At 43.4% G+C, this 14,881-nt stretch overlaps 1 protein-coding gene across 7 annotated transcripts in view; it reads right to left on the reverse strand.

Annotated features, from left to right (window-relative positions):
* The window catches only part of herc1 (HECT and RLD domain containing E3 ubiquitin protein ligase family member 1), a 273,938-nt gene that overhangs the window by 178,780 nt on the left and 80,277 nt on the right, over positions 1–14,881 (reverse strand). For all 7 annotated transcript variants that reach the window (XM_072282232.1, XM_072282231.1, XM_072282229.1 and 4 more), the window contains 3 exons: positions 8,100–8,271; positions 7,876–8,010; positions 2,006–2,171 (listed from right to left, as the gene is read on the reverse strand). In XM_072282232.1, coding sequence (XP_072138333.1) covers positions 2,006–2,171; positions 7,876–8,010; positions 8,100–8,271 — 473 coding nt within the window. The remainder of the gene's footprint in view (positions 1–2,005; positions 2,172–7,875; positions 8,011–8,099; positions 8,272–14,881) is intronic.

Raw genomic sequence — 14,881 nt, forward strand, 5'->3', positions numbered from 1 at the left:
CCTGTTTAAATCAGTGCTGCTGTGTCTCTGTGGGATTGCGGTTGGTAATGTGTGTCTCTGTGGGATTGTTGGTTATTACTGCATGCGTGTTGGGTGGGGTCTTTGTTTGAGTTCAGACTAGCGCTGATGAATTGGTGATGGGGCTGCCAGTGTCTATTGGTGCCCCGGGTGAGGCAGGACCATGGGCTGTCCATACTGTTAGGAGAGAGAGGAAACAGTGGTCTGATTCAGGGGCGAATAAATATTCCAGGTATGATAGGCTCCGCCTGGCTTTTGGGATATTGTCCACCCCTCCCTAAAGGGGCGGAGGTGTACGTGACGTGGACAGAGCAGATCTCTCGGTTGTTAGATGAGTGGCTGTGCTCAGTTGAGGGAGAGCGACAGGGATTGGTTGGAAGTTTGAGTTGGCGGGCTGTTGACGGTGTTAGAACTGTCAGGGTCAATTACCCTGTAGTGACAGCTGCCAGTTATCTGAAAGCAGGGGAAAATGCGTCTGGTTCCACTGGAAGTAAAATGCAGCGCCTGGGGGGCTTTCCATACCTGTGTCAGATTGGGGAAAAGCTTTCAGTGTATCTTCTCTGGCTAGGAGGGCTGCTAAATTGCTTGCAGTGCCAGGGGGATGATTTCAGGGGATCAGCCCCTCCCTCAGTTGTTCAGCTGATCAGAGAGGTGTCGGGAAACTTAGTGGCGGCCCAGTGGAGGAACAGCTTGGGGTCTCTGGGGGATCACATTCCCAGCAGTGTACCAAGGAACTTCCGAAAGGAAAAGATCCTATTCCTGAAGGTCTAGAGGGACCACGCCCCCGTGTGTTGTTACAGATAGATGGAAGCTATGCTAAAGCCATCCTCGACACCAGGGCGCAGGTCAAGTTGTTGTACAGTTCGTTTTACAACCAGTGTCTGAAGCATTTACCCTTAACAACATTAAGGGCACTGGAGATTTGGGGTACCAGTGCCAGTGATTATCTAGAAGATGATTATTGATCAGTGAAACTGGAGTTCGTGGGGGCATTGTCTGTGCACCCAGCATTTCGAGCTGCTTGCAAGGACGTGTGTAGCAGCCTTGGGCTGGTACCGAATTTAAATGACAGCCGATTGTGGTACGGCCTGGGGGAAGTATCTGAGAGTGAGACCCTCTGAAATACCACAAGGGAGGGGAGTTGACTGCTGAAGATGAGAGAGAGAGAGCGAGAGAGAGAGAGAGAGATCATATCCCAATGTAAAAACTCAAGCCAAATAACTGAGGCTGCAATGTTCAAGGCAAGAATGAAGGAGGTGTGGCACTGTGAGAAGTGCTATCTTTTGGAAGATTTTACACCTCTAGTTTTAAGCAAAACGGGAAAATTTCCTAAATGGCCTGTATATTCATCCTTCGATCAACATTGCTAATCACATTGCTGTCATCAGAAACTGTTGTGTTTCCCACGTTACATACAGGGATTATGATACTTCACTGTTTGTACAGCAGGAGGCAGATTGGCTGACAGTCCCTCAACATACCTCCATGGGTTAGGGTTTAAATACTAACATCAGGCACATGATGGACCCATTTACCTTTTGGGGAATCAAAACAAAACACATCACAATCAGAAAAACAACAAGTAAAGGGTGGCTCACTTTATGAAAGCTTAAGAAAGCAGTCATTTAAAAAAAATTAGTAACTAGCCCAGAAGTTACTTAAAAAATAGACACAGATATCCTACAGTAATAGCAACCAAATCCATTTTCAAATGTATATGTTTATTGAAATTCCTTATATAGTTTTCAACTCTAAACCCACATAAAACCATAAGATATAGGAGCAGAAGTAGGCCATTCAGAGACAATGTAGTACTTGAAGGTCTTCAGTCAGACTCATTCTCAGTTTCTGTCACCATAACAATCATTTGAAGTAGATTACATTAGTAGACTCAAGTTCAAAAATCTTTCAACATTACATGTATATACATGAATTTACTCCATCAAGCAATAACAAGTTCAAGCAAGAAACAGCTGTAACAACTTACCTCTTGAATTTCATCTGGCACAGAGGAATCCATTAGTCTGAACAACAGGTTTCGTAATGGTCTGGCCTGTCTGCCAAGGATACTGGTAGCTACACCACCAGCCAAAGCCAGTGCTAGGTGGTTGGACAGTAGTTTGAGACACAGCTTAAGAAAATTATGATGCTCCCTAATAAAATTAATAATAAATTTGATTTAAACTTAAAGTTGAGATGCAGCAATTGAATTTACATTAAAACAGAGCACTTGCATAGTGAGACTATATCAACAACTAGAAAATCGCTTTGCATTAAATCCTCTGCTTAACTGTGAGAAATAGACTGAAAGTTTTAGAAGTCCATTTAATTGTTTTTGAAATAATTTGTGTTGTTGCTGACATATTTGGAAATAACTTCAAAAAGAGAAATGCCTTTGAGATTACGATGACACTATAGACTATGGCTTCATTTGAATTAGCTTTAATCTATTTAAAGTGAAAGCTTCATATGTCCATTAAAGTAACAAATAGCAAAGTTTTCTGTGGATGTATGAATATTTGCATATTAATATTATACACTCCATTCAAGTCCTAATATATCCATACCAGCATTTAAAAGAAAAACAGTATGCCTCAACTTCAATTAACTTTGTCTATCAGCCAACATTTTAGGCTAATTTAAAGATCTTATTAAGAATAATATAATATTATTATTAAATATTAAGAATAATATTTTCAGTCGAAGCAAGTAGCTGAAGAGGTGAGCGGAAGAATTTCGGGTCGAAAAAGTCGTTTTGTTTTAAAGAACTGCTCGGGGAGAAGGGTCTGCACTGCGCAGGCGCGTGACGTAGTGCGCCAAGGTTGAAAAAGGGAAAATTTCAACGGTTCTTGTTTCAGTTGAAGCAAGCAGCTGAAGAGGTGAGCAGAAGAATTTCGGGTTGAAAAAGTTGTTTTTTTTTTTAAAGAACTGCTCGGGGAGAAGGGTCTGCACTGTGCAGGCGCGTGACATAGCGCGCCAAGGTTTAAAAAGCAGACCACCATATACAGCAGCCATCGTCGGAGTGGACTGAGTCAGAGTGGGACGGCTTTGGCTCAAACAGGCTTCGGCAAGAACAGGCACAGGCCAGGGTAGGTTCTGGTAAGTTTTTTGTTCAGATTGTCTAGCGTAGAGAGAATGCCAGGCAGGATGTTGGAATGCTCCTCTTGCAGGATGTGGGAAGTCAGGGAGCCCTCCGGTGTCCCTGACAACGACACCTGCAAGAAGTGCATCCAGCTGCAGCTCCTGACAAACCGCGTTAGGGAACTGGAGCAGGAGCTGGATGACCTGCGGATCATTCAGGAGAATGAGGAGATTGTAGACAGTAGCTACAGGGAGGTAGTTACGCCAAAGGAGCAGAGGACAGGAAATTGGGTCACTGTCAGGCGAGGGAAGAGGAAAGGGCAGGCAGAGCAGGGTTCCCCTGTGGCCATTCTCCTCAGCAACAAGTATATCACATTGGATACTGTTGGGGGGGATGACTTACCTGGGACAAGCTACAGTAGCCGGATCACTGGCACTGAGTCTGGCTCTGCAGTGCAGAAGGGAGGGGGGAAAAACAGGAGAGTGGTAGTGATAGGGGACTCGATAATTAGAGGTGCAGATAGGAGGTTCTGTGGTCGTGACAGAGAATCCAGGATGGTTTGTTGCCTCCCAGGTGCCAGGGTCAAGGATGTCTCTGATCGATTGCATGACATTCTGAAGTGGGAGGGTGACCAGCCAGATGTCGTGGTGCACATAGGCACCAATGACATAACAAGGAAGAGTGAAGAGGTCCTGGTCAGTGAGTATAGAGAGCTTGGTAGGAAGTTGAAAAGCAGGACCTCAAGGGTGGTAATCTCAGGATTGCTACCTGTGCTAGGTGCCAGTGAGGGTAGGAATAGGATGCTCTGGAGGAGGAACAAGTGGCTGAGGAACTGGTGTAGGGGGCAGGGTTTCAGATTTCAGGATCATTGGGACCTCTTCTGGGGCAGGTGGGACCTGTACAAGAGAGACAGGTTACACTTGAACCAATATCCTTTCAGGGAGGTTTGTTAGTGCTGTTGGGGAGGCTTTAAACTAGATTTGCAGGGGGATGGGAACCAGAGTGCCAGAGCTGACAGTGTGGCTGGGGTGAAAATAAATGATATTGAAAGTTTAAGCAAATCTGCTGATAGAAAGGTTGTGAGTGGTGGTAAAAATCTTCTGAGGTGTATATATTTCAATGCTAAGAGTATTGCGGGGAAGGCGGATGAGTTGAGGACGTGGATTGACACGTGGAATTATGTTGTTGTAGCAATTAGTGAAACTTGGCTACAGGAGGGGCAGGACTGGCAGCTTAATATTCCAGGGTTCCGATGTTTCAGATGTGATCGAGGCAGAGGAATGAAAGGTGGGAGAGTAGCATTGCTTGTTAGGGAAAATATTACAGCAGTGCTCAGGCAGGACAGATTAGAGGGCTTGTCTACTGAGTCCTTATGGGTGGAGCTGAGAAACAGGAAAGGTATGGCCACATTAGTGGGATTGTATTACAGACCACCCAATAGTCAACGAGACTTGGAAGAGCAAATTTGCAGAGAGATAGCAGACAACTGCAGGAAACATAAAGCTGTGGTGGAAGGGGATTTTAATTTTCCATACATTGATTGGAACTCCCATACTGTTAGGGGTCTAGATGGTTTAGAGTTTGTAAAATGTGTTCAGGAAAGTTTTCTAAATCAGTATATAGAGGGACCAACTAGAGGGGATGCAATATTGGATCTCCTGTTAGGAAACGAATTAGGGCAAGTGACGGAAGTCTGTGTAGGGGAGCACTTTGATTCCAGTGATCATAACACCATTAGTTTCAATTTGATCATGGACAAGGATAGATCTGGTCCTAGGGTTGAGGTTCTGAACTGGAAGAAGGCCAAATTTGAAGAAATGAGAAAGGATCTAAAAAGCGTGGATTGGGACAGGTTGTTCTCTGGCAAAGATGTGATTGGTAGGAGGGAAGCCTTCAAAGGGGAAATTTTGAGAGTGCAGAGTTTGTATGTTCCTGTCAGGATTAAAGGCAAATTGAATAGGAATAAGGAACCTTGGTTCTCAAGGGATATTGCAACTCTGATAAAGAAGAGGGAGTTGTATGAAATGTATAGGAAACAGGGGGTAAATCAGGTGCCTGAGGAGTATAAGAAGTGCAAGAAAATACTTAAGAAAGAAATCAGGAGGGCTAAAAGAAGTCATGAGGTTGCCTTGGCAGTCAAAGTGAAGGATAATCCAAAGAGCTTTTACAAGTATATTAAGAGCAAAAGGATTGTAAGGGATAAAATTGGTCCTCTTGAAGATCAGAGTGGTCAGCTTTGTGCGGAACCAAAGGAAATGGGGGAGATCTTAAATAGGCTTTTTGCATCTGTATTTACTAAGGAAGCTGGCATGAAATCTATGCAATTGAGGGAATCAAGTAGTGAGACCATGGAAACTGTACAGATTGAAAAGGAGGAGGTGTTTGCTGTCTTGAGGAAAAGTAAAGTGGATAAATCCCCGGGATCTGACAGGGTGTTCCCTCGGACCTTGAAGGAGACTAGTGTTGAAATTGTGGGGGCCCTGGCAGAAATATTTAAAATGTCGCTGTCTACGGGTGAAGTGCCGGAGGATTGGAGAGTGGCTCATGTTGTTCCGTTGTTTAAAAAAGGATCGAACAGTAATCCGGGAAATTATAGGCCGGTGAGTTTAACGTCAGTAGTAGGTAAGTTATTGGAGGGAGTACTAAGAGACAGAGTCTACAAGCATTTGGATAGACAGGGGCTTATTAGGGAGAGTCAACATGGCTTTGTGCGTGGTAGGTCATGTTTGAGCAATCTGTTGGAGTTTTTCGAGGAGGTTACCAGGAAAGTGGATGAAGGGAAGGCAGTGGATATTGTCTACATGGACTTCAGTAAGGCCTTTGACAAGGTCCCGCATGGGAGGTTAGTTAGGAAAATTTAGTCGCTAGGTATACAGGGAGAGGTGGTAAATTGGATTAGACATTGGCTCGATGGAAGAAGCCAGAGAGTGGTGGTAGAGAATTGATTCTCTGAGTGGAGGCCTGTGACTAGTGGTGTGCCACAGGGATCAGTGCTGGCTCCATTGTTATTTGTCATCTATATCAATGATCTGGATGATAATGTGGTAAATTGGATCAGCAAGTTTGCTGATGATACAACGATTGGAGGTGTAGTAGACAGTGAGGAAGGTTTTCAGAGCCTGCAGAGGGACTTGGACCAGCTGGAAAAATGGGCTGAAAAATGGCAGATGGAGTTTAATACTGACAAGTGTGAGGTATTGCACATTGGAAGGACAAACCAACGTAGAACATACAGGGTTAATGGTAAGGCACTGAGGAGTGCAGTGGAACAGAGGGATCTGGGAATACAGATACAAAATTCCCTAAAAGTGTCGTCACAGGTAGATAGGGTCGTAAAGAGAGCTTTTGGTACATTGGCCTTTATTAATCGAAGTATTGAGTATAAGAGCTGGAATGTTATGATGAGGTTGTATAAGGCATTGGTGAGGCCGAATCTGGAGTACTGTGTTCAGTTTTGGTCACCAAATTACAGGAAGGATATAAATAAGGTTGAAAGAGTGCAGAGAAGGTTTACAAGGATGTTGCCGGGACTTGAGAAACTCAGTTACAGAGAAAGGTTGAGTAGGTTAGGACTTTATTCCCTGGAGCGTAGAAGAATGAGGGGAGATTTGATAGAGGTATATAAAATTATGATGGGTATAGATAGAGTGAATGCAAGCAGGCTTTTTCCACTGAGGCAAGGGGAGAAAAAAAACCAGAGGACATGGGTTAAGGGTGAGGGGGGAAAAGTTTAAAGGGAATATTAGGAGGGGCTTCTTCACACAGAGAGTGGTGGGAGTATGGAATGAGCTGCCAGACGAGGTGGTAAATGCGGGTTCTTTTTTAACATTTAAGAATAAATTGGACAGATACATGGATGGGAGGTGTATGGAGGGATATGGTCCGTGTGCAGGTCAGTGGGACTAGGCAAAAAATGGTTCGGCACAGCCAAGAAGGGCCAAAGGGCCTGTTTCTGTGCTGTAGTTTCTATGGCTCTATGTTTCTAATAAGTACTATACGTGTCTGAGGTTGATAATCCCATCATATTATGTTTAAGACTTATGGAAGCTTGTATAGCGCATAGCTCCGGGTTTGTGCTCCAAATGGGATTTTTTTTTCCTTTTTTTAGTTATTAGGGCTTTTTCTCTGTTTTAGTTAGTAGGGGTTCTTTTTTCCCCTTTTTTCCATAAAAAAAGCTTTAATAGTTTGTTTTTTGATTATTATTGATATACTGTTCAGCCTGGTTGATAGTTTAACTTTTACTTTACTTATGAATATGTTTTCTTGATTATTTTGATGTATTTTTCTGTTGTTGATTTTCAATAATAATAAAAAGATTTAAAAAGAAAAGAAAAAAGATATTACGTTTAAGACGACAAATACAAAAGCACACTTCTCAAAGTCACAGTGATATACAATGAAGTATTTGTTTTAACCGCACTTTATTAAAGCTAAAGTACTCGAGCTTCAGACAGGTATGATTCACCCTTAGTCAATAATGTTCCACTTGCAATAAAACTGCATCAGTACATTGCATACTAGCACAAAATTAATTCAGATTCTGCTTTCTTACACATTTAGTTACTGATTGATTGGGCATGAATGACTAAGCAATAATGTTCACGGTACAATACAGTTAACATTCTGCTTACAACAGGCTTTTATAGCAATATTATGAGTGTACCCCAGAAAGAAATGGTCAACCCAAATATCGAACTTGCCACAAATATCTCACAACGCCAACAATTTGATTTCATGAATTCTGACCCTCCGGACATCATTACAGCCAGTCCTACCTGGAAGATGGGAAAGGAAGAGGTGGAACTTCACTGTTGATGCCATCACAGTACCATTCAAGGAACGATCGTAAGTGAGAGAAAGTACTTTCTTCTAAATCTACACAGTAAGGTCTATGCCATGCCACCACTTGCCTGCCACAACAAAATTAATGCAGTGCTGAGAAGTCAGTCAAAACAACAGCTTAAAAAATATTGAAACAAGTTTAAAAATCCATTCTAACCTGTCCCTGGGCAATGCTGTCCAAGCAAGGCTATGTGAGGTTCCAGCAGAGATTTGCTGACATGCTATGCCATCCAAAGCAATCACTTTTTTGGGTCTGGTGATTGGACCGGTAGAGTTTCCCTGACCACACTGTCCCATAGAATTATTGCCCCATGCATAAACCTCGTTATCTGGAAATAAAATGAGACAGCATAATTTAATGAAAAATTAAATTACATTAAAAAGTCTAGCATCATTCACCAAATGCCATTAATTTAGTCAATGATGCAAAAGAAATGAATAAAATTATGTTCATGTTCATTAGAAATATATCTCATAGTTACAAGATTGGGGGCAAGACATTAAAATTCTCAACCCCAAAGTATGCTGTCATTCCATATTTTGAAATAATTAATAATAATACAGCAATTAAAAATATCACTTTTTCCTTAACAGTCATAAAGTACTCATTCTGAGTGTGGGGGTCTTGTGTTAGATCTCTAGTGCATGACTATGAATAAATTGCCAGTTGCTGGGAAGAACTCCAGCAACTCCCTGTTGCTCCAGATTCAGCTGGGAAGTGTAGCTCAGCTAGTAACCGCAGAGCTTCTGCATTCACCCAGCAAAGCCCAAGCCAACTTGAGCTTCACTAGAATTTACTTGTTAAAACACCAGATGGAAACATATAATGCATTCAATAATAAACATTTCATCACAATTTGCAAAAAATAAGAGATCAAAGGAATATATCTTTAAGTCAGAAACCGAACTCTAAATAGTCCACATGCTGCTATTTCACACCTTTACCTTACATGCAAAATACAGGAAGTTCATGTTATCACATTTCCCCTCCATTAAAGCTCAGTATATGTTAAAGAATCGACACAGCCGACAGGCAGAATCTCAGCACGTCAAGTTCATGAACAAGACTGTATGATGTTCTTTTGGTTTGAGGCAAAAGTGAGGCAGAAGTGAGGCACCATGATGTCTCTCTGCCCTGGCAGAAGGTTCCTGAAACACGACCTCAGCAGCTGCCCAAAAGCCCTTGGGGAAGGCCACTACCACTGGTACCATGATCAGGTGCTGAAGGCAGTGGCAGAAAATATCTCCTTGGTCATTAACAACAGTAAACACCTCCATCAACCCAGAAAGACCAATGCCTTTTGTCAAAGCTGGAGATCAACCACGGCCTCAGTCCAAATCACCAGAAGACTTGCTTGCCATGGTGTCTGACTAGCAACTGAAGGTTGATCTTGGCAAGCAATTAAAGTTCCTTGACTTCATCAGATCGTCATCACTGAGGCCTGACATGATCATTCTGTCAGAAACCACGAAGCAGATGGTGATGGTAGAACTGACAGCCCCTTGGGAAGACTGGACTGAGGAGGCACTCGAGCATAAGAAGGCCAAATAGCAGGAGCTAGTAGTGTTTTGCTAGAGACAGGGTGGAGGACACGATGTGAGCCTATAGAGCTGGGGTGTGAAGGTTTTGCTAACTTGTCTCTCTGTGGAACCAACACTGCTCTTGGCATTAAGGGGGCTGCAAAGAGAAGAACCATCAGGACTATGACAGAGGCTGCTGAGCATGCCTCCAGATGGTTATAGATCAAAAGGTGTGACCCATGGACCAATGCTTTTTGAACACTAGCAGAGGGCCTTATCAAACCTGACTGGGTCATCCGGGCGAGGGCTGAAGAACATGAAACAGCCAATGACCCCAGGTTACATCACTGATGATGTGTCTCAGCGCATCCTAAGACATATCTCAGCATCAAAGGCAGCTTTTTTTGCTATTTTGAAAATGTAACCTTTTAACTGTTAAGATGGTAACCTGGTTATTATATACCATCACATTAATTAACCAAAACTAATCAACTCTTTGGTCTAAATTTCTAGACAGGCCCAGTTACATCATAGGTCGATCTAGAAATTAAATGTACCTGGTCACGAATTTGATTATGATTAAGCGCAAGCTTTTGTACAGTAAATGTACCCATAATATGCAGAGGTAAGAAGGCAGTTTGTTCAGCCCTAGCACACCCAACCTCATACTACTCACCTTCAGAAGCTACCCATCTCTTTCCCAAAACCCATTTGTACAGGAACAGTAAAATATCATGACTTTATTATAATAAAAATGATGCAAGTAAAATTGACTGTAGAACACTACAGTCTTACATTCAAACTTCCTTCATTAATCCCTTGGGAAGTGCTGTCTGAAGAGGCTAGTCTAGAAATGTATTAGCTTTAAGCAGTTTATATTCCCCCCAGCATTGTGGACTTCAGGAAGGGGAAATTAGGAGAACGGACACCAGTACTCATTGAGAGATCAGCAGTAGACTGGGTGACCAGCTTCAAGTTCCAGGGCATCAATATCTTAGAGGATCAGTCTTGGGCCCAACACATTGATGCAATCAAAGGCAGCAGGGCATTGGCTCTACCTCATTAGGAGTTTGAGGAGGTTTGCAAAGACTCTTGTGATCCTATAGCAGTACAGTAGAGAGAAGTCTAACGAGTTGCATCACAGCCTAGTGCGGAGGCTCCAAGGCACAGGGTCACAAGAGGCTGCAAACAGTGTTGTAAATTCAATCAGTTCCATCACGGTCACAACCCCCACCACTGGAGGCATCTTCAAGAGGTGGTGCCTCACAAATGCAGCATCCGTCATTAAAAACCTCCACCATCAGGGACATGACCTCTGCATTATCACCATCAGGGACATGACCTCTGTATTACTACCATCAGGGAAGTGGTATAGTAGCCTGAAGACCCACACTCAATATTTTAAAAACATTTTGTTCCTCTCCACCAGATTTCTAATGAACACTACCTCATCATTCCTCTTTAGCACTATTTATGTAACAAATTATTGTTATTTTTGTTATGTCTTGCACTGTTCTGCTGCCACAAAACAAAATTTCACAATATAAACCTGATTCTGAAAATTGATCATCACACAAAGCAAACTTCAACTGCCTTCGTGTTGTTAATTTCACATCATACTAAAAAAAGTGACCGAGCATCTCCCAGCATGAATGCCTATTATCCCCATCATGATTATTGCATATGGGGTTAAATCATTCACTGCACAAAGGTCCCTTTTTCATTGCAGCAAGGCAAATTAGTCTGTTTCAGGAGCATTCAGGAGCAAATGCTTGCTTAAAGCCTCAGCTGTAATTAAAGCTTGCAGGGAGGAGAGTGGCTTGTGATACTAATAGTTGACTGTGTTACAATGCAACAGCACTATACTTAATTGAATGGATTAGAATTTAAGTGAGCCCATCATTTAATTCAAGATTTCTGAGAAATCATTCTGAGAGACCAGTTTTCTTTTACATTATTAGCACACAAAAGTAGAAACAACACTCAGAAAGTGCACACAGACTGGCTCTGCAAGAAACCTTTCCTTTATCAGAGGTTATGGAACAATCAAGCTCCTGCTTTGCTGGACAAGCATTGCATGCAAGGCGCACGTTCTTAGAGCACTAGATCTGTACTTATAAGTGGCAAGCAGGCAGAACTAATGAAATTTTTTAAAAAACTCTGGATAAAAGCTGGAAGAGCACACAGAAAGTGGGACAGATAGCAACGGGAGGAGGGGGACTTAGCGAAAAGAAAGGGGTGAGGGACGGAGGGGGGAAAGAAAGGAAGAAATACAGAATAAAAACAGAAAAAATAAAAAGGAACTCTGAGCAATTTTGCACATTGTGGTGGATGTCATAGAATGTTAAGAGTGCTCCTAATTTTTTTTTAAATTGCTGAAGAAAATATTTTTTTTCATGCTGGGACACAAAATATTGGTATTGGTTTATTATTGTCATATGTACCAAGATTCTCCGTGGATTGTCACCTTGTCGCGGTGGAGAAGCTTGTGTGGTCCTGAGATCCCAAGAGCAATGCCGTCTGGAGCTATGCTCCTGGTAGGGTCACCCATGGCGGTAAGGTCGAGGGTGAGGTCCCTGACAAAGAACAATCCAACCAAGACCTCGGTGCTGGAACAGACGGACGAAGGTACTTCGAACTCAACGGCTGTGAAGGCAGATGAAGGCTGCAACAAATCCATCAGCTCTAATCGCCATGGTTTCCATGCCATTGGAATCAGTTGGTTGATTTGTGAAGTATCGTGTGCTTCTTGGACTGCAACATCAAAGTACACGTTAAACAGGCGTCTTCACTCTGCGAGCCACTTCTTCAGAACGAAGACCATCATCCTCAACCTCGAAGGATAGCCACGACCATGTACCAAGATACAGTGAAAGGCTTGTTGCGCATACTGTTTATACAGAGCAACCCATTATTCTAGCTTTACGTGCTGTTTAATGTAAAAGAGCTACTGAAAGAGTGCACTACAGTTAAATGATAAAGTGCAAGATCATAACAAGATAGACTGAGAGGCCAAGCGGTCATTTTTTGAACTGCTGCCATCAGGAAGGTACAGGAGCCTCAGGACCCACACAGCCAGGTTCAGGAACAGTTATTATACTCAGTGGGGATAACTTCACTTGACCCATCACTGAACAGATCTCACAACTTATGGACTCACTTTCAAGGTCTCTTCATCTCACGTTCTCAATATCTATTATCTACTTATTATTATTTCTTTCTGTATTTGCATAGTTTGCTGTTTTTTGCACACTGGTTGTTTGCCCGTCCTGTTGGGTACAGTCTTTCATTCTTTAGTAGAGCTACTAGGACTTGATGTTTCAATCCCTATGGTAAGTTGGTACTCTCGATGTTGGCAGTGGGTTTGGAGTGGTGACAAGGAGGGAAGGTAGGTACGTCATCGGGGTCATCAGGTGGGTACCCTCCTTCTTTGACGTTTCGTTGATAAGCCCACGATGTCTCCAGAGGGCTCAACGGTGCTACCTGGCGTCCCAGATACACCCCTCTCAGTTCCATACCCTCCTTGCAGCCCAGTTGTTGTCTTTCCTTTTAATCCAAATCCAATTGCTGCTTTCTTCTGCTGCATTTGACAAGGACTTGATTGCTTGTTGGAGGGAGTGACCCTTCACCCCCATCTTCTTCAATAGACTGGTCGTAGATGTAGCAACGAATCCCCTGCATCCCACTTCTACAGGGAAAATCTTGGTCTTCCAGCCATTCTGGGCAGCTTTAGTTGCCTGTTCTGAGTATTTGGCCTTTTTCCTCTCATAAGCTTCTTCGACACTATCTTCCCATGGTACTGTCAATTCCACAACATATGCCAGCTTGGCTGTTGTGGACCACAGGACCATGACTGGCCGGAGTGTTGTAGCCGCAATGTCTGGGGGAAACACAAGCTTTTTTGCCAAGTCCACGTCCATTTTCCAATCCCAAGCAACCTGCAGAATGCTTACATCTTTTGATGTTATATGGTGCTCTGGATGTTGGCCTGATGGTACAAATCGTGTGATGTGGACATTTCCTGCCGATGTTTGTGGGAGAGCATTTGTAGTGATTCGCCTCTGTTCCAAGATTGATGCCAGTTGTCTGAGAACTTGGTTATGCTGCCAAGTGTACCACCCCTGGGTGAGGCTCGTGGTGCATCCTGTTAAAATGTACCTTAGTGATCCCGGTGCTTGACAAAGAAAGCAAGCGGGGTCTTCTCTCCATCACTGGTTCAGGTTCTGGGGTGTGGGTAGGAGGTCATAAGTGGCTCTGATGATAAAACTTAGCCGAGATCCCTCCATCTCCCAGATGTCACGCCAGCTAAGTTTCCTCTTTTCCAGGCTCTCCCAATTAGTCCAGTGGCCCTGCTTGGCCACTGAGACGGCCCTGGCGTGTCGCTCTGCCTCCTCTTGTCTTCTCAACTCCTCCACCACAAACCTTCTGCCCTGTGGGAAAGGGAAGACGACAAAATCTCCAGGTTGGTTAGGGTCTTTATTAAACTGGCTGCTTTACCGAGGCAGCAAGTATAGGCAAGAATCCACAGAAGGGAGGCCGCTTCTTGTGGTGTACGAGCTGTGTTCACAACTCTGCAGTTTCTTGCAGTCACATGCAGATCAGTTTCCATACCAAGCCATTACAGCATCCAGACACATTGCTTACTATGGCGCATCATTAAATTGGTAAGAGTCAATAAAGATATGCCAAATTTCTTTGGCCTCTTGAGGAAGAAGAGGCACTGGTGAGTTTTCTTGGCAGTGGTATCGACGTAGTTGTAACAGGACAGGCTATTGATGATGTTCACACCTCGGAACTTAAACTGCTCGACTTTCTCAACCTCAACAATGTTAATGTAAACAAGATCACATGCACTGCTCCCCTTTCAGAAGTCAATGAGCAAGTATATTTTTTTGGTGGGGGGTAGGGGGGAAACAGGTCATTGTCATAACACCATCACTAAGGTCTCTAACTCCTTGCACTCAGACTCATCAATATTTCAAATTCTGGCACCCTACAGTGGTTGCATTTGCGAACTAGCAGATGGAGTTTGAGCAAAACCTGGTCAGGCAGCATGCAGTCAGGAGTGTACAGGGAATGGAGTGGAGGGCCGAGGACACCACCTTGTGGAGCACCAGCGTTTAGAATAATCGTGGCTCAGATGTTGCTATCCACCCTTACTGACTGCTGTCTGCTGGTCAGAGAGACAAGGAAGCACTTGTAGAGGGAGACATTAATTTCCAGGGTCCAGAGTTTAGTGATGCATTTACTTAGAATAATAGTATTGAAGGCAGAACTGTAGTCAATTAACAATCACTTGATATAGGTGTCTTTACTGTCTGGATGCTGCAGAATAAAGGGCCAAGGAAGATGGTTTCTGCCATCGACCTGTTTTGGCAGGAGGCAAATTGCAGTGGATTAAGCTTGTCTGGGAACCTG

Source organism: Mobula birostris, chromosome 18, assembly GCF_030028105.1.
Source record: "Mobula birostris isolate sMobBir1 chromosome 18, sMobBir1.hap1, whole genome shotgun sequence".
In the NCBI taxonomy this organism is placed as follows: domain Eukaryota; kingdom Metazoa; phylum Chordata; class Chondrichthyes; order Myliobatiformes; family Myliobatidae; genus Mobula; species Mobula birostris.